This window comes from Tursiops truncatus, chromosome 10 (genome assembly GCF_011762595.2).
Source record: "Tursiops truncatus isolate mTurTru1 chromosome 10, mTurTru1.mat.Y, whole genome shotgun sequence".
Lineage (NCBI taxonomy): Eukaryota > Metazoa > Chordata > Mammalia > Artiodactyla > Delphinidae > Tursiops > Tursiops truncatus.
This window is the reverse complement of record NC_047043.1, coordinates 37,731,313-37,758,881: the sequence shown is the minus strand read 5'-3', so window position 1 is coordinate 37,758,881 and position 27,569 is coordinate 37,731,313. Positions and strand designations below refer to the sequence as shown.

Below are 27,569 nucleotides of genomic sequence, written 5' to 3'. Positions count from 1 at the left end.
TGGTCATAGCAAAACAGTCCAACTGTTCTCCACGTAAGTTAGGGAACATTTATTAAAAGCCTTAAAAACGTGCTTACTCTCTGCCCCAGCCATTCCATTTCTAAGAATTTATACTGAGGGGTGAATGAGACAAGTATATGAAAACTTGTGTATAATAGTGGTCATCAGTCCAGTGCCTTTGAGTTCACAAAACTTTTGACATTTTGCACTTTGTGATCTGTGGGGGAAAACCCCCCACAAATACTGCAAAAATGGTATCAAATGTAGGGAATAACAATTTTCTTAGAATTTACCAAAATGTACTTTGTTAAATCCCACCCCACGCCCAATTTAAAGATAGAAGCAAAACTACAAACCCCCCAAAATGGCATGTGTTTAAGTTACACAGTTTCATGGCATATTTAAATTCAAAAAGCAACTCAACCAATCCTTTCCTCCATTCTGAAGCTAGGTCAGATCAACTTGGGCAACAAATAAACAGAAATCTCCTGGAAACATGTAGGTTATTAAATAATTTGTTTATTGTACTGCATTTACAAAGAAAACAGACAATGCAACCAGTAGAAAGAATAAAAATGTGTTTGGGGTTTTATTTTTTACTGACAGCAAATAGAAATCCTTTAGTGAGATCCTGGCAATTTGACATTATGATTGAGTTCAGGAAAGGTAGATGGGGTGCTTGGAAGATCAAATTCTACAGCTGCCTCTTTCTACGGCTTTTAATTCATCTGGCTCCTTAAGTGATAGAGGAAAAGCCCTTGTTTGGTGGGAAAACATTTCCAAAAAGTTACAGGTTCTCTCTTATTAAAATTTCTCTTCATGTCAGTTGTTAAAACAGGGCCTTCTATTTGTGTGTGTTTGGTTAGTTCACCTTAATGTCATCACCAGAATCCCTGTAATTCCACAATTGTGATTTTACAGCATAGAAAAGAATTCAGTTCTAGTCTGGTATTGCTTTAGATGTATATATCGCTGAAAACCCAAAGTGGATTAGAATTGCTGAAGGATTTTCCCTGCCGTTGTTTGATACAATCTATTTTCTTTATTCTTGATAGGTGCATAGAACAGCCTCACTTCAAATTCTTTCTACAGGAACATGTCTGATTTCAGAACTATCCATCAAGGATCGATGAACGGCTGGCCAGTTATTCAGGGTAATATGTTTACGAGTTAAATGGATTGCATAATTGCACCACTTTTTCCTTTGCCTTTGTTGGTGGATAAATGACAGAATCTAGATTCCAATCTCCTGTAAAGGAAGTCGGCTACCTAACAGTCTCATCGGTGCTTTGCTAGTAGAGCCTCAAGTTGCACCTCCTCGGCTTTCTGTAAATCAGAGTCCTGTAGCCGCTTCTGGAGAATGCTGTAATCCCCAAGGCCCACTTGGTCCGTGCAGAACAAGCAGCTGTGACCCCAATCCTGTCCCTCTTTTGCTTTTCAATATGACCCGAGGAATATATGTAATGTCTAGGGCAAGTCTAGGAGAGGCCCATCCTAAAATAATATTCACAACGCCTTTTCTCATTAAAAAAAAAAAAAAAAAAGCCACAAGTACATTTCAATCATCTCAAAATTTAAAACTTACATTATACAAAGGAATAGCAGCAGAGAATGGCTAACCTTAAACCAAACAAAAAGAGAAAAAACCCCCTACAACCCTCAAAATAAACAATAAAAAAAAAGTGCCATCCCACCCCCCTCCCCTTGGTTCTTGTATCCTGGGATTTCATTTAAGACCTGAATGAAGCCTCTGAGAAAATGAGAAAGGCAAAGCCGTAGGGGGAAACTGCTTTAAGGCTGAATTCTGGACAAGGTAAAGAAAAAGCTGTAAATAAAAGTTGGGGACTGTTTGTAAAAGAACCGAGAACTCTAGGACAGTTGCTTCTCAGATGGGAAATCTCTGAAATCCAGTTTTCCTTTCTAGAGTCATCCTGAATTCTTTAGTTATGGGGCAATAAACTCAAGTGCAATGAGTAAAGTGCCAGCCAGGGATTAAAAAAACAAAACAAACAGCCAATCAAAGTAACTCTGCTGGTAGGGCACAGAAGAGACATAGGAAAGGACAGTTTGCAGAATATATGTGGTTCTGAAGAAACTACTAGTCAGTGGTTCCATTTTTGTTTCCATCAAAAATCAGACTGAAGATTCGAGGATCTTAGAGTTATTAAAGGATGAAAGGAATTTGACAGTGCTTTGAACAGTGATAAAATGGTACCCAAATACGGTGTTTATACAGCTCATTTAAAAAGATAGCAGTTTAAAAGTCGCAGAAAAAAATGTGAACATAGAAAACAACAGAAACAATCCAGGAAGATGATGCAGCCTGGATACAGCAAGTTTAATATCTCTGCTGTACACAGAAGTAATACCTTTCCCCTTCTCATCCTTATGCTGGCAATAGGATATGCACTAGAAAATTTGACTCTTAGAGTCAGTGAATAAAAGGATGAGCTCATACATCTTCATAGCTCTTTTTAAAAGGATGCTTATAATTTAAAGGATGTCCTAATGGAAAGACAAGGGTACAGGGGTGAGAGGCTGTTTCACATTTTAGTCCATTAGTCTTTGGCTGAGCCCAATCAAGGCCAAATTCACCTAGGATGCCCAATGGCTGTGGGGGGATCTCCACAGGGTCAAATAAGCAAACCCAAATGAACATGTTGGATTCAACAAAAACCAAAAAACACCCTAGAAACCCTTGAAGGAAGAGCTTCACCCTGAAAAGGGAAGAGGGAAATGGTTGGAGGGGAGGGGCAGAGGGCCAGCGTGTGATCTCTGCTGCAGTGCTGGGCTGGGGCTTAGGAGTTGAGCCAAGGGTGCCGGAGACAATCAGCGGCAGTGGCCCTCTTCTCGGGGATCAACTCCAACATGGGCAGTAAGAAATCTGTGAAACCAGCTGCCTCTTCCTGAGACCATTCATACTTCTCCACCAGAACCTCAAAAAGCCCCCAGGGTTTCAGCTTCGTGATGTGTTTCAGGTCACCTAAGGTAAAGAGAGTACAAAAGAAACTGACCAACACTGACAAGTGACAAGATCCTTTTGTGGAAATGCAGGAACTAATCCAGATAGTCTATGAAGAATCAAATTTTGCCATCAGAATCTAATCCTTCTCCATTCACAAAGCACATCTCTTCTCTAATGCATTCCTTGGAAAGAAGAGTCTCCATTTTTCACGAGGGCCTAAAAATTTTAAATAATTTTTTTCTCCACCATTCCAGGATTTTTTGTCCCAATCAAACTGGGCAGGCCTATCAGGAACTAGGTATTCACTAAAATGAATATTAAATGCCTATATACTCAGCATGGTCTCATACAGTGTTCGGAGGCAATTTATCACCACATACCAAGAATAATTTGCTTGTACTCTTTTTTTGGCTCAATAGTTTAGCAAATGTTGCTTCGAAATAAGGCAGTAATTAAAAAACAAAGAGCTAAAACTATGTCAAATGTATAAAAGTAACAAAACTAAAAGAACAAATAAACTTTCAGATACAGCTGCATCACACTCTGTACTATTCTGGAACATTACTTTTTGCCTCCTTGAAACAATGTTTTTTTAAAAAGACAGTCAATGATTAGTGACTTGTTAAGGTAAATGCTGCTTTAAATTTCTTTTCTTACATGACACGTATTTGAAGTCTCTTCTGTGGGCAGTGAGTGCCTAATTACCTACTTGGTATATGCCATTAATTTGACTTTGCACACAAGGAAGAAACTATGAAGCACTTCATTTTCCTGCCTCAAAGAAAAACATTAAGAAATGTTTCTGAGGATGCCTGCTGTCAAGTGTTGAGAAAGATGGTTTTTCTCAGCACTAATGTAGAGGTTGTGAGGAAAAAGGGAACCATGGAAAAAAGTCCAGACAGTTTTCTAGTCCCTTCTAGGTCAGGGTTTCATACTTAAGCTTTTAAATATATTTAGAATGCATAAGAAATTCGTATTTAAATACGCCAACATATATTATCTAGGCAAAAATTTGAGGTGAGAGTTTTATCTTGTGTTTTCTTCACTAATAAGTGATAACATAACTTATGCAATTCAAAGTATAAAGTTAATTCATATGACTGATGTGTTGAAGTGACTGTGTTAGGTATCACGGACTACAAGGTGAGATGTAGTCCTGCTCTTAAAAAGCTGAAACTACTTGCCCTTTGATAGAACTGCCTCAGCAAAATCTGCCCATTTTTCAGAAGTCCTGTAGTAGGAGTAATCAACCATGTGCCAGCTACTATACACATAATAACGAATTTAATATGAAGTAATCTCCGTTTATAAAGCAGCAAACTGAGGTTGTGTCAAAGGCCACATAAGCAGTGGAGCAGCTGGGCAGTCTAGGTCCAGGGTCTGCTAAGTCACAGCTCAGCATTCAAGGTAGGACCATCCTTTTGTATGTGTTGGGAACACGTACCCAAGCTGTACTTACCTCTTCATTGTTAAACACTTTTGTCCCCTTAATGTCTGGGAACAAACACATTTATTTTACCTTTTTTGGTGAAAAATTCCTTGGAATATTTTCCTGCCACAATGAGCTTGCGAGGCACCTTCCCCAGAAGTTCTATGATCAATGCAATGTGATCTGTATGTTTCAAACATTTCAAGAGGGGGAAAAAAGATATACATAACAGGGGTAACAAATGCAGTTCTAGATATTGGCAGAAAGAGTAGCATGCACACCTCTTTATAAAGCATTTCAGCTTGCTTTCTGTCCTAAATGGGAAGAAGAGGACTCTATCCATCTAATGGAGAATCCAGAAAACCATTAAAAATCAGGTACCCACTCCAGTGGGACTTGAGTGATAAGTAAAAACAATCTTGGTGTGAATGCTCTGCTTCCTGAAGTTGCATCCCTGGGGCCTAGATGAAAACTCATGTTAACAATACTACCTCTGCGATTGAAGAAGTCCTGTGAATATTTCCCACTGAGGGCAAACCGTCTTGGAATTCTGCCTATCAGCTCTATAATGTGCGCAATGTGGTCTAAAATAGAAGGGTAAGAAGAACAGGATCAAGGACAAGCTGTAAAAGAGGTTTTTCTATGAATAGCTTTTTCAAGAACTAGCTGTTTAAAAGTAAGTACAAATAAAACCGAGGATACTCAAGGGAAGCCTGGGAAGGCCAAGAATTATTTCCGGTGGTTTGTCACTTGATAGTAGTTGGCAAGTCCCATTCTGGAGTTTGGAGGCTTATCTATAATATTTTATTTCTATTTTGTCTATATCTAGGTCCAGGTGGGTTTTTCAGCTAAGCTACAAGAGTGTAGCAATATGCTTTAGACATTCTAGGACAGACATTTATTTATAATAGTGCTCTGGGCTTCACAGAGTAATAATATCACTTTAAGAATGTTCATGACAAAGCACTCACATATGATCGAGTTTTCACAATTACCCTGTGAAACAGGCCAAAATTTAATACCCCATTTTAAAGGTGAAAAGTGGAACCTCTGGGAGAACGGCATACTTGAAGCCACAAGGCCAATAAGAGCTAGAACTCAAATGAAAACCCCTATCGTATCATGTCTAGTCCAGATGTTTTTTCGTTTTGTCTGTTTTTTAATTTAAAAAATCACATTATTAAAGAAAAAATGAGCACAAACATTTAAAGTATAGCTACTTGACTATCTTTGGCCACTAAAATGTTTACATCATGTAGTGTCTTGTAACTGTCACAGCAGGCATATGGACTGTGAGCACTGCCAGGGAGGTGGGCAGTCTGCCACCAGCAGACGAGCTTGGGACCAGCCAGCATCCACACCTACAGACAGGTCTATTACCTTTTTCTGCAGGTGACAAAAAGTAAAAATATGAAGAGGCTTTAAAAAGTGATGGCTCCTAGCCACAAAACAGCTTTAAAAATGACTTTAATCCTGTAGTTACAGAATCCAGGTCAAAAGCAATCACTTAAAACTTCCAATAATGTATCTTAGGGTAAAATCATATGCTAGAGACATACACTTATTTGGGAATTTGTGAAGGTTTCAGGTCACATCTATTTCTCATGTAAAGGACTCAGTGGTGTCATTTTAGAAGAACTTTATGAATTCACTATAACTTTTGGGCAGTTTTTACTGAATTTATGGTTTGGTAACAAGTATTTGGCTGCCAAAAAATTTCTGCCAATTTTAGGCAGGATCTGCAAGTAAATATCTTTGTATAAATTAATTATAAATGAGACTATAATTTGTCTTCCTGTAAACTTCCAAGTAAAGTATTGGTTCTTTTAATATTTTTCCTACCAAGGAATTATTTTTCCCTTAAAATTGTTATATTACTTTAAATTCCAGCAACCTATCTCTGGCTTATCAATTAATCATAAGATTAATATATCTGACAGGCAAAATTATCAACTATTATTCCAAGATTTAGGGTTGTGGAATGTCCCTAATAACAGAGGACATGCTACTTAGGCCCCAGTCTTACCAGGACTTGTAACACTATGCATATACTAGCCAGGGGATAGGGTTTGCTTTTTCCTGCTCCTATGGGCCAAACAGTAGTAATCTGAGGTTTTATCTAAGGGCTGGAATAGGAGGGAATAAATTAGGATATAAATATCTAGGGTAACTGGTTCTCCCTTTTCCCTTACTTGAGTCTTTTCATATACATTTCAATTTTCAGGTTTGGTAGCATAAGATCCTGTACAATGTAATTCTAGCCACTATATGAGTCTGTACCACACACTATTTATAGGGAATCCAGGGAAATAAAGAGAAAAAAGTTAATTACCCTTGCAAACAGATTTGATAGGGCATTTCTAAAACGATGTTAAGTCTACAGCCCCAAACTTATAACCCAGAAAAAAGCAAGCAGATAACAGGGAAAAATCAAGTGTGTACACAGGTAGTAATTACAGTAAAAGGGGCTTATATACAGAAAACATGTCCAAACTGTACCCACTAAAACAGGCATATGGCTATGGCGATTAGTTAGCAGAGCATTTTTCAAACGGTACTTATTAGGAATATCAGCAGGCCTTACTAACATTGCCTTTTGACATCCCAGGGGACCAGTTTGAGAAATAGCACTGTTGGTTCCATAAAGCAGAACCTGATTTCCCCAAGAATCAAGGAAAGCACAGAAAGTAAAAGATATATTTTCTGCATCGGGAGGGTACACTGGTAGTGCTCTCTCAAAGTAATCCCCATTAATCCTGAAAACAAAAGCGCCAAAACTGTATAATAAAGAAGGTAAAACATTCCTTTAATAAAGTTTTCTTATTCACATTATTATTTCATCTAGTTACTTGAATGCCACTATGATTTTTAAAAAATCATCACACATTTAGTTGTCTGCTTTCACAGTCTCTCAGAACATCTGATGCCTTGGGCTTTTCCCACTGGTATTGCAAAATATAAACCAATAATATTTTGTTTTAAAATGGAATCCAAATGTTAGTATCATTTAAAAAGAAAAATACAGCTTTAATTTTCAGAAAGGAGAAAAAAGAATGCTGAATGTTGTACAATTTATATAGACAAATAGGATATATTCTCTGCATTCAAGTAGTGTGTATCTGATAAAATCGACTTCCAAATAAAGTTGCAAGCATAACTGGGCAACAAGTTGATGAACAGGCAGATCCAAACTGGGTAAAGAATGAATCACTGATTTACACAGGAAGGAAAATGACTAGATGTTTTATAAGAAACCTGGCAAATATTGGTTTGGCCAAAAGGTTCCTTCGGGTTATGACGTAAGATGGCTCTAGTAGCACTTACGTGTCTTTAACTTCATTCAAAACAATTTTGTTAGATTGTATGTGACAGCTTGTCTTATCAGTGTGTGTTTTAAAAAAAGACTTATCAAAATTGGTGAATTTTTGTGAAAAAAGCAACATTTTCGGCATATTATGCTTTATTATTTCAAGAAAGGTTAAAAACACAACTGAAACGCAAAAAAAGATTTGTGCAGTGTATGCAGAAGGTACTGTGACTGACAAATGTGTCAAAAGTGGTTTGCGAAGTTTCATGTTGGAGATTTCTCGCTGGATAATGCTCCACGGTCGGGTAGACCAGTTGAAGTTGATAACGATCAATCGAAACACTGAGAACAATCAATGTTATACCACGCAGGAGACAGCTGACATACTCAAAATATCCAAACCAAGCGCTGAAAATCATCTGCACCAGCTAGGTTATGTTAATCGCTTTGATGTTTGGGTTCCACGTAAGTTAAGCGAAAAAAACCTTCTTGACCGTATTTCTGCATGCGATTTTTCTACTTAAATGTAATGAAAATGTTCCATTTTTAAAACAAATTGTGACGGGCGATGAAAAGTGGATACTGTACAATAATGTGGAACAGAAGAGATCGTGGGGCAAGTGAAATGAACCACCACCAATCACACCAAAGGCTGGTCTTCATCCAAAGACGGTAATGTTGTGTACATGGTGGGATTGGAAGGGTGTCCTCTATTATGAGCTCCTTCCAGAAAACGAAACGATTAATTTCAACAAGTACTGCTCCCAATTAGACCAACTGAAAGCAGCACTTGATGAAAAATGTCCAGAATTAGTCAACAGAAAATGTATAATCTTCCATCAAGATAACGCAAGACCACATGTTTCTCTGATGACCAGGCAAAAAATGTTACAGCTTGGCTGGGAAGTTCTGATTCAACTGCCTTATTCACCAGACATTGCACCTTCAGATTTCCATTTATTTCAATCTTTACAAAATTCTCCTAATGGAAAAAATTTCAATCCCCTGGAAGACACCTGGAACAGTTCTTTACTCAAAAAGATAAAAGTTTTGGGAAAATGGAATTATGAAGTTGCCTGAAAAATGGCAGAAGGTAGTGGAACAAAAGGGTGAGTACGTTGTTCAATAAAGTTCTTGGTGAAAATGAGTCTTTTATTTTTACTTAAAAACTCAAGGCACTTTTTGGCCAACCCAATACAAGTTTTAGTTTAACCAACTGTGGCCTTTTCTCTAATTCTTATATAGAATTCTTTAATATCTATTATAAAATATCTAGGATACCTAATACTTAACATAAAATATCTTATATTTCTATCTTTTCTGGGACTTATATGTACTTAGCACACTAAGAAGACTAAGGCTCTTCAGTACTAGCAAATTACATTAGCCACCGTGCACAGACATCCTTGGTTGAGGGGACTTACCTTCATCTCGAGTGTACTCTTCCCCTGAATGAGGTTCAAATAAATAGTCGCCTGTGGCCAGTTCAAAGGCCTAAGAAAAAGAGGAAAGCTTATGAAAGCATAAAAAAGAAAGACGTTTGGGAAATTTACTGCTATTTGGCTCAATTTTAAGTAATTTTTTCTTCTTGGAAAACCTGCAAATGATTATTTAAAAAATTCTCTAAGATTATTCCTAAAAAGCTTTCCTTTCACACCTGTACCTTAATAAAATGGAGCAGGAAAACTGCAAAAACTCAGTTAATATCAATATGTGGATTATTCCAAGCCCTGTACACCCCAATCCTTCAATCAGTAATTCAGCTCTCTTAAGTTTCTCTTTTTGCTCAGAGAGGGGCATATCTAAGGTGATTCTAAGTTATTAAATTATTAATGAGATAAACATGAATAACTTATAACTTCACATGGCTAGAAATTAACATTCTGTATCTAAAATCAAAACCAAAAAAATTCAGACATTTTTCTACCTATGACTCTTCAGTGTTTGCTAAAAAGTACATTTTTAAAGTTTTGCTTTGGAAAAGCACTGTCCCAGATAGAGAGTCCCCAATTCCTAGGTCTACAGAAAAAGATTAAGTATAAATGGAGTCAGGAGCTACTCATATTGACCAGCAGGTTAGCAACCACCAACCAGGAAAAGGCACAAGTCCCCTATAACAAGAAAACGTCTTGTAAACAGTGTTTGAGAGGGACTGAAAAAGTGATTTCCTCAGGAATAAGTGTCAACCAGTACAGAAGGACAGCGTGTGAGTGATGGGGTTGTATTAATTTTTCACTGACTAAAATTAAACCAAGTAATTTAACAGCAGTTTTAAAAAGGACCTTATTGATATAAAAAGTATAGTTATAAGTCAACTGCTAGCCATGGGTCAGTTTTGGTTGACTCAATGGTACTAACCAGCCCAGACAATCTCAAGAACTGTGGAGTGGATTAGGTGGGGCACATTCTCAATTCAGACCCATGTCTATCTAGGTCTTGGTGGTTTGCCAGTGTTACGATAGAATAGCCTTTCTCAAAAAATGTATAACTTGGGCTGTACCACTACCCAGAGCAAGGCCACAAAAGCAGAAGTTTCAGGATTGTCTCTAAAATGTCAGAGATGCTGTGGCATCTTGCTAGGCATAGCTTGTTTTACATGCTAGCAGTTTGTTATGAAACTGAACTACACTGATAGAACAGATACCTGTTTCACCCTCTAATTATCCTGAGGTTTACGGTCTCAAAGCAGAACAGAAACAATTTGTGATTCTTATTCATCAAAGTCTGTCAGTCTCTTCTGAAACCAGTACTTTAATTTTTCCATCTCATAGTAGGGGATTCAGTGAAGATATTAAAGCTAAAAAAAAAAAGTAGATAGTTTTCTAAAAGTTCAAAATATTCTAAAATTTTCCACCTAGATACTTACAACTCGTTACCTAAAGTTCTCTAAAAGAACTTTATTTTTGGAACATAAGGTAGTTGCTAGTAGTTACAATTTTATAAATAAGATAACAGTAAAAAAACCAAACCAAACCGAAAGATCACAACATCAGAAATGAAAACTAGTAGAAACTCTAGATTACAAAACACCTAGTTAAACATCTTTCCTTTACAGATGAGAAAACTGACCAGAACAGAAAGGCCAAGTCCATCCTAGAATCCACGGCTCCTGGTGCCCACTCCTGTGCTTGTCTCACACTGACCACAGGGCCTATTTTACGTCAGTCAGGGTCATGCTAACAGACAGAGGCAAAATCAGGGAAGGTATGATAAATCCAGTGTGCTGGTACATCCAGATAATGGAATATTATTCAGTGACAAAAAGGAATGAGCTATCAAGTCATAAAAAGACATGGAGGAACCATAAATGATATTACAAAGTGAAAAAAAGCTAAACTGAATTATACTGTATGATTCTAACTATGACATTCTGGAAAAGGCAAAACTATAGAGACAATAAAAACATCAGTGGTGGCCAGGGGTTGGCAGGGGGTGCAGATGGATGAAGAGACAGAGCACAGAGGATTCTTAGGGCAGTGAAACTATGCTGTATGATACTATGGTAGTAGATACATGTCATTACAAACTTGTCAAAATCCATAGAACGTTTGGAGAATTTTAAAACATCTATTCTTTATTAATTCTTAATGCTCTTCACAGAGCATTCCCTTCTTATAACTTTCCTTCTAACTTTGTAGTCTCAATCACTGACGTGGCAGGCAATCTCTCAACTTGCCTTTTTACCTCAGAAAGGGTCCCAATCTTTCCATCAATTAATTGTACTAGATGAAGGATGATCCATCTCTCCAGGCACTTCTGATATTCCAAGATTTATTTTTATTCTCTGAGTATGGTGAAATTTAAAGCACGTTTTCTACATCTATTAGCAAAATGAGAGAAATTTGGGGGAACAAATGGGCCTCAAGTTTTCATGATATTGTCTCAAGTCAGGTAAGTGCTTTCCCTCCTTTGGTCAAAAAAATTCCTGCACATGAGCTGGTCCAAAGAGGGGCCAAGGTTAATCCACCCCCCTTTCATCTTTTTTGCCTTTTTGCCTTCTTAAGCCTGACACCGTACATACTATGTTACATAGCAAGCAGGACCTACTGCCCTCAATTAACCCACTACTAAGAACCACATCATAATAAATCAGATGCCACCTACAAACTAGCTGTATTTTGTATGGCGGCATCTCTATCAATTATTTCCTCTACCAACTCAATCCAAATCAGATTCCTCAACACAAAGCTTTAAAGTATGGCAAGAAAGAAGATTTTCTTCCAATGTTCTTTCATCTTGTGCACACAATACCAAATCATCTTCAATTTAGACAGCCCTCCCCCTTAAAAGACCACAGACATGCCATAACAAAATAATTTAGAAGGTCATGCCATATTAACAACATGGTTTAAACTTTATTATCTTTGGAAGACAAAGGTTTTCAGGAATGTGGGCGTCAAAGAAATCTATGACACAAAACAGGTTGGGGCTTCTAGTCTGTCCTTTCTCTTTTAAGTTTTCCCCAAAGTTGATTATAAATACTAAATGTTAATTGAAATGACAGTTTAATATGTTTCTGATTTAGTTCACTCATTTGATGGTCCACAAACATTTATTAAGTATTATTGTATACTAAAGAATTTGTTTGATCTTGTTCCTGTTTCCCGGGAGGAAGCCTCTCAACTCTTGGGCTTTCCAAGTGATAAACGCGCCTTTTGTTATTCATGGTGGGCCCCTTCGGACCACACTTAAGTTTATACTGATGAGGTGACTCATAGTGGGCCCCTAGACACAGTTTCAAGAGGGGGGTTGGATATGCCACCAAGTTGGACAAGACCAACTGTGCAATTAGAGGGTTGAGGTTTTGGGCTGAGTGTTGTCAAAACTGACCTCCCAACCTCTCAGGAAGGGAAGGGGGCTGGAGACTGAGTTCAACCACATGACCAATGATTCAATGAATCATGCCCAAGTAACGAAATCTCAGTAAAAATTTTGGGCACCTAAAGCTTGGGTGAACTTCCCTGGTTGGTGATACACACTGACGTACCAGGAAACTGATGTGTCCTAAGAACACAGAAGCTTAACCTTTGGTCCACTCTCAGACCTCACTGTATGCATGTCTTCATTTGGCTGGTCCTGATTTGTAACCTTTATATCAAAACTGAAATGTTTTAGAACTTCCCTGAGTTGTGTGAGTCATTCTAGCAAACTACTGAATCTGAAAGGACAATGGAAACTCCCAATTTGTAGCCAGATGGTCAGGAGGTGCAGGTGGCCTGTGGACCCCAGAGCTTGCAGCTGGTGTCTGAAGTGAGGGTAGTCTTGTGGAAAACTATGCCTTTAATCTGTGAAGTCTGTGACAACTCCAGGAAGTTAGCATTAGCAGTGCATTGCACCCCCTCAAAATGTCCCAGGCCCTGCACCAGACACTTAGCTATACATTATAGACATGGTTCCTGCCAGTACTTAAAATGAGTGGAAGAGAAAAAAGTAAATCCACAATTACAAATTGAAGAGTACACTCCACTTCAGGAAACAATATAATATGTTCCAACATGAGGCTATCTGTGGGAAGTCATTTAATATCAACTAAGTCTGACTACTTGAGTAGTTGCCTGACAAGGTCAAAGCAGCAACTTATGAATCCATGGATGACTGAGCTTCATATCCTGTGAGGTGCAAAGACGGCTGAGTGACTGCTAAACTGTACAGAATGAAGCAGTTTCCAGGGTTTTCCCTAATCTGAAAATAGATCAGAGCTGAGGGCAAGGGTAAGAGTAACTTCTCCTCATCAAAAGCAGCACCGTGTCTGAGCAGTTGTTTTTAGCCGCCCCGCAACCCCAATCTGTAGTAGAAAACATTTGGTTCCTTCACCTAACAGGAATTTGGCAGGAACCGAACGGAATGTCAGATGTTTGTAACTAAGCTTTTAAATTCAGACCTCTCCAGACACAGGATTCAGAGTGCCAGTGATGAGTCAGAAAAAAAATCCTTTTGTTTGTTAATCCACTGGTCTACTGAAATTAGCAAATTACCACGTAACAAGTTAAAGTCAATGGGAAAAACATTACCATGCACGCTGTGCTCCAAATATCAGCAGGGGTATTATAGCCAGATCCTATCAGAACTTCCAAGGAGCGATACTGCCTTGTCTGAATATCTTCAGTGAAATGTTTGTGCTGAGTAAATGAAGAAAGAAACAGTATTTAAAAATTCCTTTATTCTAAGAAGTAACAAGTCATGACTGCTTAATGATGGAGATTAAAATAAGTTCACCGAAGCTTTCCCCAAACCAAAATTCCCATGTGGCTAATTTCTTAAGTATCATTTAGACGTTATTAGCTCCAAACAGCACTTTTCTTTATATGCTGTCTACTCCAAATTATTTCTCTAAACATGAGTCTGAACTTAATATAGATACACAGGTTAGGGAATAACAATCGCTTTTTAAGAAATGGAAAACTATTACCCCAAACAAAAATTAAGTTGTTCATTTGTCTAAAATTAATAACTTGTATTTCAACAAATAAATGATACAAATTTAGGTTCAGTTCAAACTCTTCTTGCTGTGTGCTCATTATAGGAAAATAAAAGATGTAAGTTTCAAGTTTTAAGAACCTTATAAACACCACCTATATAAAGACTTCTTGCTCTCATTCTCTTTTGCCTCCCTTACTCCTCCAAAAATATCAAATACGAATCTTGGGGAAACAGAGACCATGTTAAGCACCATGGGGATGCAATCAGCAAAACGTTTCTTTAACACATGTATGGGAAAGAAAGGGAAAACCTCTTTATAAAAGCAACTTAAGAGACACAGTACCCAGTCTGGCATTCATGGATTTTATTTGGATCTTGTTCTAAACCAACAAAATTAGAGGAATGTTTATGAGATAACTGGCAAAACTGACTGAATATTTGATATTAGTTAACTGTCAACCTTTTTAGGTGTTAACAATGGTGTCATGGTTACCTAAAAGAATCATTTTTTAGAAAGCCATATTTACAAATGAAAATAAGATGCCTGGGATATACTTCAAAATGATCTCGAGTGGGTGTCAGGGTGGGGATATAGGTGAAAAACAGGCAATGAGTTGATAATTGCTGGGTGACACTAGTATAACAGCAGGGGAGATTATTCCACTCTTTACTTTTGTATAGGTTTGAAATTTTCCGTAATAAAAAATAATACAGAAAAAAGAAGCTTCAAATGAGTCATACACAGGAAACAAAATTCAGAAAATATTAAAACATGTAGTGTGAAAGATGATTTTCTAATCCTATTAAAATATTAAAAAACAAACAAACAAAAAAACAAGGAACAGCATTTGTGAACAGGAGAAATTAGGCAGAGAAACCTTCAGGTAGAAAAACCAGCATTGACCAGAGCTCCACAGGGTACTGGACTAAGTTTGCAAAAGAGCAAAAAGTACTTCAGGTGGAGGGAACATCATAAATAAAGGCACAGAAAGACATTTGCTAAAGCCAAACATAGCTAACTGCTAGGTTGAAGAGTTTCAATTTCATTTGGCAGACAAGAGAACACCACTGCACGTTAGTAAACAGGACAGTGTACTGTAAGAAGACTGATAGGACCTCTGAGAACACCATTCCAGTAATCTTCTGGTTTGTGGCCAGATCTAGGCTTAGTAATGAACATCTGAACAATGGCTGTGGAAATAGGGAAGGAAGAGTTAAAACCAAGGACATTCACAGAAAGAATGAGCACAATTTAAAAATTCAATTCAAGTGGGAGACAAGGAGGAAGAGTCAAAAAGAACTCTGTGGTAGAGGCTGTCGACAAAAACACGGATGGAGAGACTTAGAGAGGGAAGTGGTTTTACAGGAAAACAATGGGTTCAGATACTGAGTTTGAAATGGAAATGTACTGCAGGTGATACAGTTAGAAAAATGAACATGCTGTTCAAGGGAGTTGTCTTTACTCATCATGCCTCACTACTGCCTTACAAATACACTGTAAATGAGGTCAAGAATCAGCAAAAGTAAAGAAGGTGGATTGGAAACATACACATCCACTCACTCCTGAAACTCCACTTTTGTAGCGAATCCAGTGTTAATTTTTTTTTTTTTTTTTTTGCGGTACGCGGACCTCTCACTGTTGTGGCCTCTCCCGTTGCAGAGCACAGGCTCCGGACGCGCAGGCTCAGCGGCCATGGCTCACGGGCCCAGCCGCTCCGCGGCATGTGGGATCTTCCCGGACCAGGGCACGAACCCGTGTCCCCTGCATCGGCAGGCGAACTCTCAACCACTGCGCCACCAGGGAAGCCCCAGCGTTATTTTTTTCTTTTCTTTTTTTTTTTTTTTTGCAGTACGCGGGCCTCTCACCGCTGTGGCCTCTCCCACCGCGGAGCACAGGCTCCGGACACACAGGCCCAGCAGCCACGGCCCACGGTCCCAGCCGCTCCGCGGCACGCGGGATCCTCCCAGACCGGGGCACGAACCCGTGTCCCCTGCATCGGCAGACGGACTCCCAACCACTGCGCCACCAGGGAAGCCCCCCAGCGTTAATTTTTAAAGCATAAACTGACAAAGAGAAGACAAAGGAGTCAGAGCAATACTATTTAGAAGCTGGAAAGCAGAGAGATCACTGGCAAGTGTCTTAATGGATCCAGGAAAGCTGAATAATAAGCCACTGGTGAAAGCGGAGAAGCAGTGTGAGGTATTCCACAGTAGTCCTCCCAAGGCTCAGGATTCGGTGGTATCAGGTATCTCTGGAAGTAGCGGGGAGGGTACTCCAGAAATCTGCTTTAGAATATCTTTTAAAGAAAGAGAGCTCCAGAACACAGGGCATGATGCAGTATAACAGCCTTTCCCTGGCCTGACAGACACTTAGAGGGTTTCTCTGGAGTGGGTAAGACAGTTTCTGGAGGATGCTCGGCATGGTTGAGGGGAGAGTACTATCCTGAAAACAGGGAAATTAAGTGACTACATGTAAATTGCATGTTGAACCCCAGTTTTCTTGCTTAACTCAGTTTCCAAAACACTAGCAGCCAGGCATTCACTCCCCAGGTAAGAGATCTGAGGAAGACTGCAAGTTTTCTGCAGGAAGTATGACCAATCCAAGACCCTGACATCTGAGGATGAAAATGAAATAGCTCAGACAAATCATTTTATAGTGAATGACAGTCAACAAGAACCACCCAGGCACAAAGCTTCCAAACAGCTTTCTGGCACTCCACTCATATGGTCAGTTTTTTGTTTAATGATCCTGAACAAAGAAGGCAAGAGACACTATGTAAAGAAGTAGAGGACTTCCCTGATGGCGCAGTGGTTAAGTATCCACTTGCCGATGCAGGCGACATGGGTTCAATCCCTGGTCTGGGAATATCCCACATGCCGTGGAGCAACTAAGCCTGTGCGCCACAACTACTGAGCCTGTGCTCTAGAGCCCATGAGCCACAACTACTGAGCCTACGTGCCTCAACTACTGAAGCCCACACGCCTAGAGCCTGTGCTCTGCAACAAGAGAAGCCACCGCACCACAACAAAGAGTAGCCCCTGTTCACCGCAACTAGACAAAGCCTGCATGCAGCAACGAAGACCCAATTCAGACAAAAAAAAAAAAATCAGACACTTGTGAATTACAGGTTGATAAAATGAATATTTAAAAAAAAAAAGAAGAAGAAAATGTCAAAAATGAAAAAATAATCAATATCCTCTCAGAGATAATCAGGGAACCAAAGAACTCTTGGAAAGTAAGGATATAATAGGAGAAATAAGAAAAAATAAGGCTTAAAAGAACAAGCTGAGAAATCTCCCAGAAAATAAGCAAAAAGAAAAATCTAGAAAATAGGAGAGAAAGAAAATGAGAGAACCTGCATAAATCTAACATTTGAATAATGAGATTTCAGAGCTAGAGAATTAAAAAAGAGAAAAAAAATCAAGAAAGAATCAAAACCAAAGAACCAGAGTTTCAATACTGAAAGTGCACACTGGGTCCCTTAGCTAATCGATGAAAACAGACCTCATGAGGCACATCGCTGTGAAATGATCCTGCAGACTTTCACAGGGGAAAAGGCTTCATACAAAGGTCCAAGAATCAGAATGACTTTGGTCTTTTAGCAGCAATAAGACAGGAAACTAGAAAACAATGGAGCAATGACAAACATTCTGAGGGAAAATGATTTTCAACCTAGAATTTTACATGCAGCCAACTGAGTGTAAAAACAGAATAAAGACATTATTAGACATACAAGCATGCCCACTCCCTCAATCACACACACCCTTTCTGAGGAAGCTACTAGAAGTTGTATATACTTCAAACAAACAAACAAAATAGGGAGGGTAGGAGATGCAAGAGGGAGGAGATATGGGGATATATGTATAGGTATAGCTGATTCACTTTGATATAAAGCAGAAACTAATACACCATTGTAAAGCAATTATATTCCAATAAAGATATTAAAACAAGCAAACAAACAACAAACAAACAAAAACCATGATGGAGTAAACCAAGAAAGAAGATCAGAGAGACAGGAAACGGGATATAAAAATAATCTCCAGGACATTTATGAAAGGAAATCCCAAGTGTCAGTGATGCAGCAAGCTACAGGGCAACCCAAGAGATGAACACAAATTAGCAGAGCACAGGTTCCAGGATAGAGCTCTTTAGGAAGAAAAAGTTGAAACAATACCCAAGGTATCCATGTGTATTAAAGTGTAATCATAGCACTGGATCAAAGTGTGGGGTGGAATTAAGTGATAAGTAATACAAAGACAACTAAGCAAATGAAACACAGTGTTAGGCAGAAAGGGAAAAGGAATCATACCACAATATATGCTTAGTTCAGCTGAAGACAGCGTTAGAGTCCTAATAATGTAAACATGGAGTCATTTAGCCAAGTCATATTAAATTGACAAGATAGGGGATAGTTGTAGTGGTAGATAAGTCCTACTTTCGAAAAGGCAGAAATACCTAAAACTGAAAAAAAAGAATTGGAAGCAATATACCCAATTTATTTATTAGCAATGCGAAGGTAAATACCCTCATGTGGGGAGTGACAAATTGGCAAAGGGAGGGGGGACAGACTTTTGAATCAAAATCTATGTAAGTGTCCCTAAACTATATATGCATGTGCATAACTGATGAGCAAAAGTATAATATTTGAAAAAATCAAACTCTTTGAAAATCATGTAAAATTCCATTACCAAATACCACATGCTGCTGTGCTTAAGAGACCAACAAGATGTGAGATTAGACCAAGATCCAGCAGGACAAGGCACCCATGTCCAGTTCACCACTGTCCTAGTACCCAGGTCAGAATATGTACCAATATATTTGCTGAATGAATAAATGGATGAGAAGAATGTAAAGTCATTTTAGCACAGAGACCCATTAAAAAATGTATATAATAGTTGAAGAGAGAGAGATTAATTCTGTTGTAGTAAAAATGACAGGAAAGACTGCACCCAAATAAAGCAGAGTATGCCAAATGCATACGCAGGCATGAAGGAAGGTGTTCCAAACACAAAGGCAAAGGAGGTTGAAACATGATGTGAGCAGAAAACTGACAAACGTTTGAAGTTTATACCATGTGATATTTGTTACAGAGGCAATATTTTCCTCTGTAATTGTTTTACTTGAATATTTAATGAGCACCTCCTATATATCAGGCACTGATCTAAGTACCATAGATACAGCAGTGAATGAAAAAAATCTCTGCTGTGATGGGACATACATTATAGCGAGAGGGATATTAAACAAACAAATATCTAGTATCAGATTGGGTTAAGTGTTGTGGAGAAAAAAGAATTGAGGGAGGAGAGGAAGAAAAAGAAAATGGGTGTAAAGAGTGGTGGTTTGCTAATTACTGTATGTTAGGTGTTCAGGGGAAGATCTCCCTGGGTAAGATGACATCTCAATAGGAACTTGAAGAAAATGAAGGAGTGAATTATACACATTATCTTGGGAAGAGAATTCCAGGCAGAAGAAATAATAAGTGTTTTTTGCTTGGTGGTGTGTGGGCCATGGTAAGGACTTTGGCACTCATTCTGAAGGAAGCCACCACAAGGTTTTAAGAATATCTGACGTGACTTGCATTTAAAAGGATCACTCTGAGAGCTATGTTGAGAACAGTCAGTAAGAGGGAAGGACAACAGAAGAGAGAAGTGAGGAGGCTAATGTAACTCACCCAGGTGGAAATATATGGTGGCCTGGACTGTCTGGTGGCGTGGTGAAATAATTCTAATTCCTTGAAAAGCTTTTCTACATTTCTATCAGTCAGTGCTAAGCACTGACTTCAGTTTTTCCACAAAGTTATCACAATATTCTAGAATCGATATTGAAAGTGAGATCCTTCTAGGTTATGAACCACTAGATATAGGATGTCATGTGGAATAGGGAATTTGAAGTACAAAAGTAAGCCTAAGACCTATTAAAGTGGATTTTGCCTCAAACTGTCTCCAATATCCCTGTTTACAAAGCATACAGCTCTTTGAATAGTATCATTTATGTGCAAATCATTCTATTGTAGATTTTTTAAAGATATTCATTAAAAATAACACAAAAGGGCTTCCCTGGTGGTGCAGTGGTTGAGAGTCTGCCTGCCGATGCAGGGGACACGGGTTTGTGCCCCGGTCCGGGAGGATCCCACATGCTGCGGAGCGGCTGGGCCCGTGAGCCATGGCCGCTGAGCCTGCACGTCCGGAGCCTGTGCTTCACAACGGGAGAGGCCACAACAGTGAGAGGCCCGCGTACCGCAAAACAAACAAACAAACAAAAAAACCACAAAAAGCATTCTTAACTAGGTAAACAACAGTATTAATATGACACTATATGTCAAAAACCTCCTTTAAAAAAGGTACCCAACTTCTGACTTAGTAATTTCATGTCTAGGACATCCTAAGGTCAACTTCAAAAGACTCATGAGCAAAGATGTTCATCACAAAGAACTGTCAAGAGTATGTAAAGGTTATAGTATACTGGCAAATATCACATAACCAACTGAATTTGATGTAAATTTCTGGTTGACAAAAGTGTTCGAAATATATTAAATGAATTAAAAGGTTACAATTAATAAGTTAGATGCTGATTTTAAAAATAGGGGAAAGTATGAACGTGGGTATTGAGAGTATGAAAGTCAATGAGGATATAGATAAAACAAAACCGGCCAGGAGTTGACATTACTGAATCTGGGTGACAGGTACCTGGAATAGGGGCAGGATCATACCATTCTCTCTACTCGTGTAAATGGTTAAAAGAAAAAGTAAAAAAAAGTTCACTAAAATGTTAACTGGCAATTTGGGTATAGAACTGCAGATGTTTTCTTCTTTTAGCACAACTAAGTCCAAGTTCTCATCTATCCCCAGTCACTTCAAAAGACTGAGACAAGTTTCACTTACCACCCAACAGGCATTTCCAAGATCAGCAATCTTCACTTGGAGCTTTTCTGCATTTTTTGGCTCAAGGGGATTAACAAGAAAATTTCCAGCAGTGGATTTTCCTATAGACAACAGGTATCATCAATAAGACTGTTCAATGAACACAGAAATAACCAAAGGTTAATGAAACTCTACGAAGTAATTCACCCAGGTCCCCAACTGGCAACCTACAATAAATTTTCTAAAATAAACCAAGTAAAGCAACACCCTGACTTCCCAGAATTAAAACCTCTGCCTTCACAGCAACAAGTAAAATGCTGTACGCTCACTGTTTAGCCAATAAAAATCAAACTGAGCTACACATTTACACACTGAAGGTGACTTGGACACCTGCTGTAAAGCTATATTTATAACAACAATGGTACTTTTAGTTTAGAAATTCATGAAAAATTTTTTTCTATGTGGTGAATTTAAAAAAATTGTATAGCTGATTTACAACATATTAGTTTCAGGTATAAAACACAGCAACTCAGAATTTTTATAGATTATAATCCATTTAAAGTCACCAAAAAGTAATGCTATATTTCCCTGTGCTGTACAATATATCCCTGTAGCCTATCTATTTTATTATATATGGTAGCTTGTTCCTCTCAATCCCCTACTCCCACCCCTCCTCCTTTCCCTTCCTCCCTCTCCACACTGGTAACCACCTATCATTCTCTATATCTGTGAGTCTGTTTCTGTTTTGCTGAATTCATCTGTTTTATTTTTTAGGTTCCACAGATAAGTGATAACATACATTATTTGTCTTTGTCTGTCTGACTTATTAGAAATTCATGAACATGTTATGCAGGGAAGGAGTCCTAGGGAAGTACCTTTGTTGTCTAGTGGTCCATTATGTTCTTGCTCTTGCTCATCTTCACAGGGTATCTCTGCTCGAATGCTTTCTTGAAGTTGGCTAATGTCCTGTGCACTGAATGACCGGTCTACATTTGATGAAGACTGGCACATCATGGTATCTGACACCTCAGAGGTTACAGGTGTACAGGAGTCTGTTTCTTGAGATGTGCTGCTGTCTCCATTTTGGGAACTTAGAAAACTAGGTTCCTGCTTCAAATTTTGGACATCACAGCCATTAGCATTATGTAGATCCTCTTTAAGCCTCAATGTTTCTTTATTATTGTTCTCAGTATAATTAACGACTTCAATTACTCCATTGCAATTTATTTCTGCTGCACCACCCTCTACACCATGTTCCGTAAGTGTCTGATCCTGGTGAATGGTACTTGACTCTTCTAAGGAACAAAGACAAAAAGGATGTACGTGTATGCATATGCGTGAAAGAACACAAAAAAAATCTCTCCACAAGATTAAAACGTTTTCTAGAACTTATACAGGGTGACATAAAAACATGACTGCACATCTAAAATCTATTTATGAAAGGACAAAGATCTTCTTATTCTTACCCAATTGCTAAATGAGGTCTACGTTGCATATCCTGAGAAAAGTTAGAAATTACATTTGAATATTACCTACCTAACATTTATGACAAATTCTGTATTCTTACTGTATAACGACACCCCCAGAGATGTTGTATATGCATGAAACCACTATATTATAAAACAATGATAAATTAATGTTAAAGTTTGCTATAAAGTAATTTTTGTGATGCTCTATTTATACCAAGTTTTTCTTGGGTCATTTTATTAGGTGGGTTCTCTTTCAAGGGTCTTTCAACAGGACTCTCTGATTCTTCTTGCTTGTTTGGTCTTTTTTGTCCAGGGCCCGACTCTTTCTCCATTTCCTCAATTTCCTGCATTCGCTTCTCTAGTAATTCTGCCTGGCGCTTCTGCTTCTTCTTCAATTTCTTCTTCTTATTCTTTGACATTTTGTCAGCCTGGGCGGAGATTACAAACAGATAAAGCCTTCAGGTGGCTAATCCATTATCCCCAGTTGGAGATAACTGTTAATTTTAATTACTTCCTAGTTAAATTCCACTCTTGTCCTAACATAGCACTTAAGCTTTTCATTAATTTAAAAAATGCAGATACTCTCAAGAAACCAAATTAAAACAAAATTAACAACAAATCTTGGTCCTCTGAACAGTCTGTGGGGCTGGTCCACTCTCATGCTCAAATTTATGGAAACCTCACCAGTACAAACTTGCTGAAGATGCACAGGAATTTATTGGAGAAAATTATAGAAGTGCAGGAATATATTTTTTTTCTGGTTTCCAAACTCTAAATAAACTGTGATCCATAACAGAAGAATCCCTGCCCATTGCCCATAGATCAGAATTAAATATAGAAACACCTTATACTTACTGGTTTAGGCTGGGGTGCAGTACTGACTGAAAAGAAAAGAAAACCAAGTAAGAATCCTTGCATTCAGCAGGCAATATAAACTAAGACACCCTACCAGAATGAAAAGTCTTTCTTGTACAGTTTATATTGTAGAGAGAACTACTGTTTTTAAGCAATTTTGGTAGAAGCAACATTATTTTTTTTAAAAGAACAAACAATGCATACAAAAGTCAACAAACTTAAAATAAATTTTAATAAATTCTTCTCCAGATAGCATCAATATATGCAAAGAACCAAGTCCTCCTTTCTGATTTACATCATTAATGCTGCTAAAAACTCATTCCCATGTACTGCTTAAAACAGAAAAGGATAGGCAACAACCCTCTCATCCCCACCCAGGACTAATTCTTCCCTGTGACACTTGTCAGTTTTAAAAGGAGAGTGGCATCAAAAGCTACAGTAATTTATTACATAGCATGTTATGGATATTAGTTTAGCTTAGGTGGGAGGTAGAATCTTCAGTCTTCCTTAAAAAAAAAAAAAAATTTTTTTTTTAAATTGTGGTAAGAAACTTGTAATATACAATTTCCCTCTTAACCATCCTTAAGCATACAGTTCAGTAGTGTTAATTTCACACAGTGTAACATTTCTAGAACTTTTTCATTGTGCAAAAATGAAACTATTCCCATTGAACAACTGCCCCTTGCCCCCTTTGTAGGTCTTCTTTTTCAAAGGAAGTCTCTGGATAATTGATATTTCAACTTGAGGATCAAGAGAGTTCCTCAAATATAATTAAACTACGAAAATTAAAATCTGTACCACAAATGGAAAAAAATCATCATAATCATAGTAGCCACCATTTATTTAACGCATAATACTGTGTGGCATACTACTAACTGCTTTAACATGAAATTTAATCCGAGTAACTCCTGCATGAGAAAAAAGAAGTCAAGTCATGTGCCCAAGGTCATTAAATGAATGAAGCAAGGAGTCAAAATAGGTATGTCCACTCCAGTGCTTAAATCCAAGCTCTTACTAGCAATGTTATCTTGCCCCTGCACAGGGATCACTGATTCACATAGGTGAGCATGTATGAACATCAAAAAAGACCATCAAATCACAAGAGAAAACATTTTAACAACAACATGAATCAGCTTTTACAATACACAACATATCTGGACCTAAAAGGCACAGTCTTCTTCTCCTATGGGAATAATACTGAGTATAAAAAGTCCTTTGAAGGCTGGAACTACTTCTTATGTAAGTACTTATTGTATCTTACTGTTAAATGAATTAGTGGTGCTTTACTTTTACTTAACTGTCAGGTAATAGAATAAAAACAAGAACTTCTCTTAACTTCTAATGAAAGTGAAGTCCTCAAAGAAAATATACCTGCAGATCCAGAAGGTGGAGGAGCTCCAGATCGCTGCCATTCTGTTGCTTCTGCAGCCAGCCTCCGGATGTACTGTTCATTCACTGACAACAAGATGTTTTCTGGTTTAATGTCAGTGTGGATGATACGGCACTTGGTGTGTAAATAATCCAGACCCTGTAACACCTGAATGGGAATAGAGCAGTAGACTTGCAAACACAAAATACAAGTCTTTCTGGAGAAGGAAAAAATCACAATGCAACATTTTGAAAAAATAAAAATGATATGGTAGTTTTCTACAAAGAAAGCATTTTTTTTAAAGCACAACAAACTTCCCCAGAAAGATTAATTGTAAACTATGAACAAAGGCAAGAGTTTATTTACAATAAAAAGTTCTTCCAAGTTTTACAAAGCTAATTCTATTTGGAGATACTTATTGATACATTACAGAGACGAAGAATAAACAGTTGACATTGTCCTTTAACTACTGAAATGTAGGTCATGAAAGAGATTTAGGTATCTTTAAATTCAAATTTCCTTGTTGATGAAGAACTGAGGTCTCTTGCTTTCCAGTTTGGAGCTCTGTCCAACAAAACACATTATCTAAACAAACTGTTTGCCCTCTGAAGTATTACCACTTTCCTGATGACAAACTTCTTCACTATATATTGAAAGCTGTTTAGAATATGAGAAAATGCTCATGAATAATGTTATATAAAGAGACGGTAATAATCTGACAATTTTCTATTAATATATAATCAATTTTTGCAACCAGAACTTCTAGATAAGGGCTCCAAATTTCTAAAATCAGGCATTACACTCAGCTCCCCATCTAATAATTATTACAGAAGATGAACCTGGGGGAAAATGATTACACTAAAACATTTAAAAACAGAATAAACACAATAAATAGGGGCTGAATAAATAATTTCAGCAATTAAAAAAACCTAGCTTTAAAAATAAAAATTCTATTGGAAATAGGAAACTCCTGACACTTTAAGAATCTAAAAAAATTACCACATACAAACTATTATGTATAAAATAAATAAGCTACAAGGATATACTGCACAACACAAGGAATATAAGCCAATATTTTATAATAACTATAAATGGAGTATAACCTTAAAAAAAACCCACCACATAGAAAATATTAAGATACATACTTGCTGAATAATTTTTTTGACACAAGGCAAAGGAAGCCCTTGATAATTGGACTTGATGATCCACTTGAGCAGATGATGCCCCAAAACTTCAAACACCATGCAGATATCTAGGAGTTTGTTAAGGAGGAAAAGGGTGACAGAAGAGAAGAAAGGGGGCAAGACAAGCTGTGTTCCACCTCAATGAAATTATTATTGTATTCTTTCAGTATAAAGAATTATAGAGCTTGACTAAAAAAGAAAATGTAGCTGTCAATATTCTGACATTCTAAAGGTTAATTAATGCTTTAGTCACAGAAAATACCCAAAATATGAAAACTCTGGGGTGCTGGTTTATTAATAAAACTATGCACATTAAAACACTCAGTGATAAAAATAAAAGTGAAACATATACATAAAGTTAGTGAAAGCACTAGGCTTACGGTGTTGATTAGTCTCTTCCCTGATGTCGAAACTAACGTCCAGGGTAACAACGCCTACTCTCATAGTATCAAAGCAAGGAAAAATAAATTTGGCTTTAGCGAAAGAAGACAATGTACCAAAACGAGATAAAAAATGTAAATGTCAACGTTTAAAAAAAATAGGAAACTGACTTGCTTTATGCTCTTTACTTTACAACACTAATCCTGATTCTACTGCCACCATGTGTTCTCTTATGTATGAACACCCTAATCACGCCTCATAACAGGAATACCCTTTGGGCATGGTAGTGCCAGGGCTAGGGCACTGCAGGGATTTTAGTCTGAAGATGTTGGTATTTTCGACCTCTAGAAGCTTCTACATAAATTGGAAAGTCAAGACATACATATGTAATAATGATCTAGTGCTCAGACTTTTGTTTTTTTGTTTTTGTTTTTGTTTTGCGGTACGCAGGCCTCTCACTGCTGTGGCCTCTCCTGTTGCGGAGCACAGGTTCCAGACGCGCAGGCTCAGCGGCCATGGCTCACGGGCCCAGCCGCTCTGCGGCATGTGGGATCTTCCCGGACCGGGGCACGAACCCGTGTCCCCTGCATCGGCAGGCGGACTCTCAACCACTGCGCCACCAGGGAAGCCCCAGACTTTTGTTTTAAATAAGATTCTCCGCTAAAGGAAAACCTGTACTCCTTAAAGAAATGGCCAAATCCAGGGAAAACCTGGAATACCTTGCTGTGCCAACAGTAAGGGAACACATCAGGAGGAAACAGCAACCAGCTTGAAGAAGCCACTGGCTGGTTAAGAATCCGCCTGCCAATGCAGGGGACATGGGTTCGAGCCCTGGTCCGGAAAGATCCCACATGCCACAGAGCATCTGGGCCCGTGCACCACAACTACTAAGCCTGTGCTCCTAGAGCCCGTGCTCCACAACAAGAGAAGCCACCGCACCTCAACGAAGAGTAGCCCCCGCTTGCCGCAACTAGAGAAAGCCTGTGCACAGCAACGAAGACCCAACGCAACCAATAAATAAATAAAATAAATCTATTTTTTTAAAAAAGAAGCCACTGGCCAAAGTTGACATTTTAAAGAGTGAAGTTATGAATTAGCTTATAAATTAAAAACAGAATGAATCCAAATGGGATACTAAAGTAAGTGTGTGTTCGGGGGAGGAAAATGTCTTCTTCAGAGAAAAAGTCAACTAATAAATATATAAAGTATGACAGAAATAAAAAATTACCATTTTATCATCATTATAGTAATAACTGAACTGATTCAGATAAGAACCAATGAATACTAAAACTACTAAGTGAAGATTGCTAGGGGAAAAAGAATTCTCAC

The 27,569-nt window shown here is 38.1% G+C and overlaps 1 protein-coding gene across 4 annotated transcripts in view; it reads right to left on the bottom strand.

Moving 5' to 3' along the window:
- Positions 1 to 499: 499 nt before the first annotated feature.
- The window catches only part of SRPK1 (SRSF protein kinase 1), an 81,538-nt gene continuing 54,468 nt past the window's right edge, over positions 500 to 27,569 (bottom strand). For 2 of the 4 annotated variants that reach the window (XM_019949658.3, XM_073810814.1), the window contains 11 exons: positions 25,821 to 25,927; positions 24,678 to 24,843; positions 23,307 to 23,332; positions 22,666 to 22,879; positions 21,858 to 22,277; positions 21,004 to 21,104; positions 13,713 to 13,820; positions 9,126 to 9,195; positions 4,886 to 4,978; positions 4,485 to 4,577; positions 500 to 2,983 (listed from right to left, as the gene is read on the bottom strand). In XM_019949658.3, coding sequence (XP_019805217.1) covers positions 2,799 to 2,983; positions 4,485 to 4,577; positions 4,886 to 4,978; positions 9,126 to 9,195; positions 13,713 to 13,820; positions 21,004 to 21,104; positions 21,858 to 22,277; positions 22,666 to 22,879; positions 23,307 to 23,332; positions 24,678 to 24,843; positions 25,821 to 25,927 — 1,583 coding nt within the window. In that variant the 3' untranslated portion in view covers positions 500 to 2,798. Of the gene's footprint in view, positions 2,984 to 4,484; positions 4,578 to 4,885; positions 4,979 to 9,125; positions 9,196 to 10,975; positions 11,522 to 13,712; positions 13,821 to 21,003; positions 21,105 to 21,857; positions 22,278 to 22,665; positions 22,880 to 23,306; positions 23,333 to 24,677; positions 24,844 to 25,820; positions 25,928 to 27,569 lie in introns of those variants that run through there. The other 2 variants (XM_019949657.2, XM_073810815.1) reach the window with 2 other exon arrangements.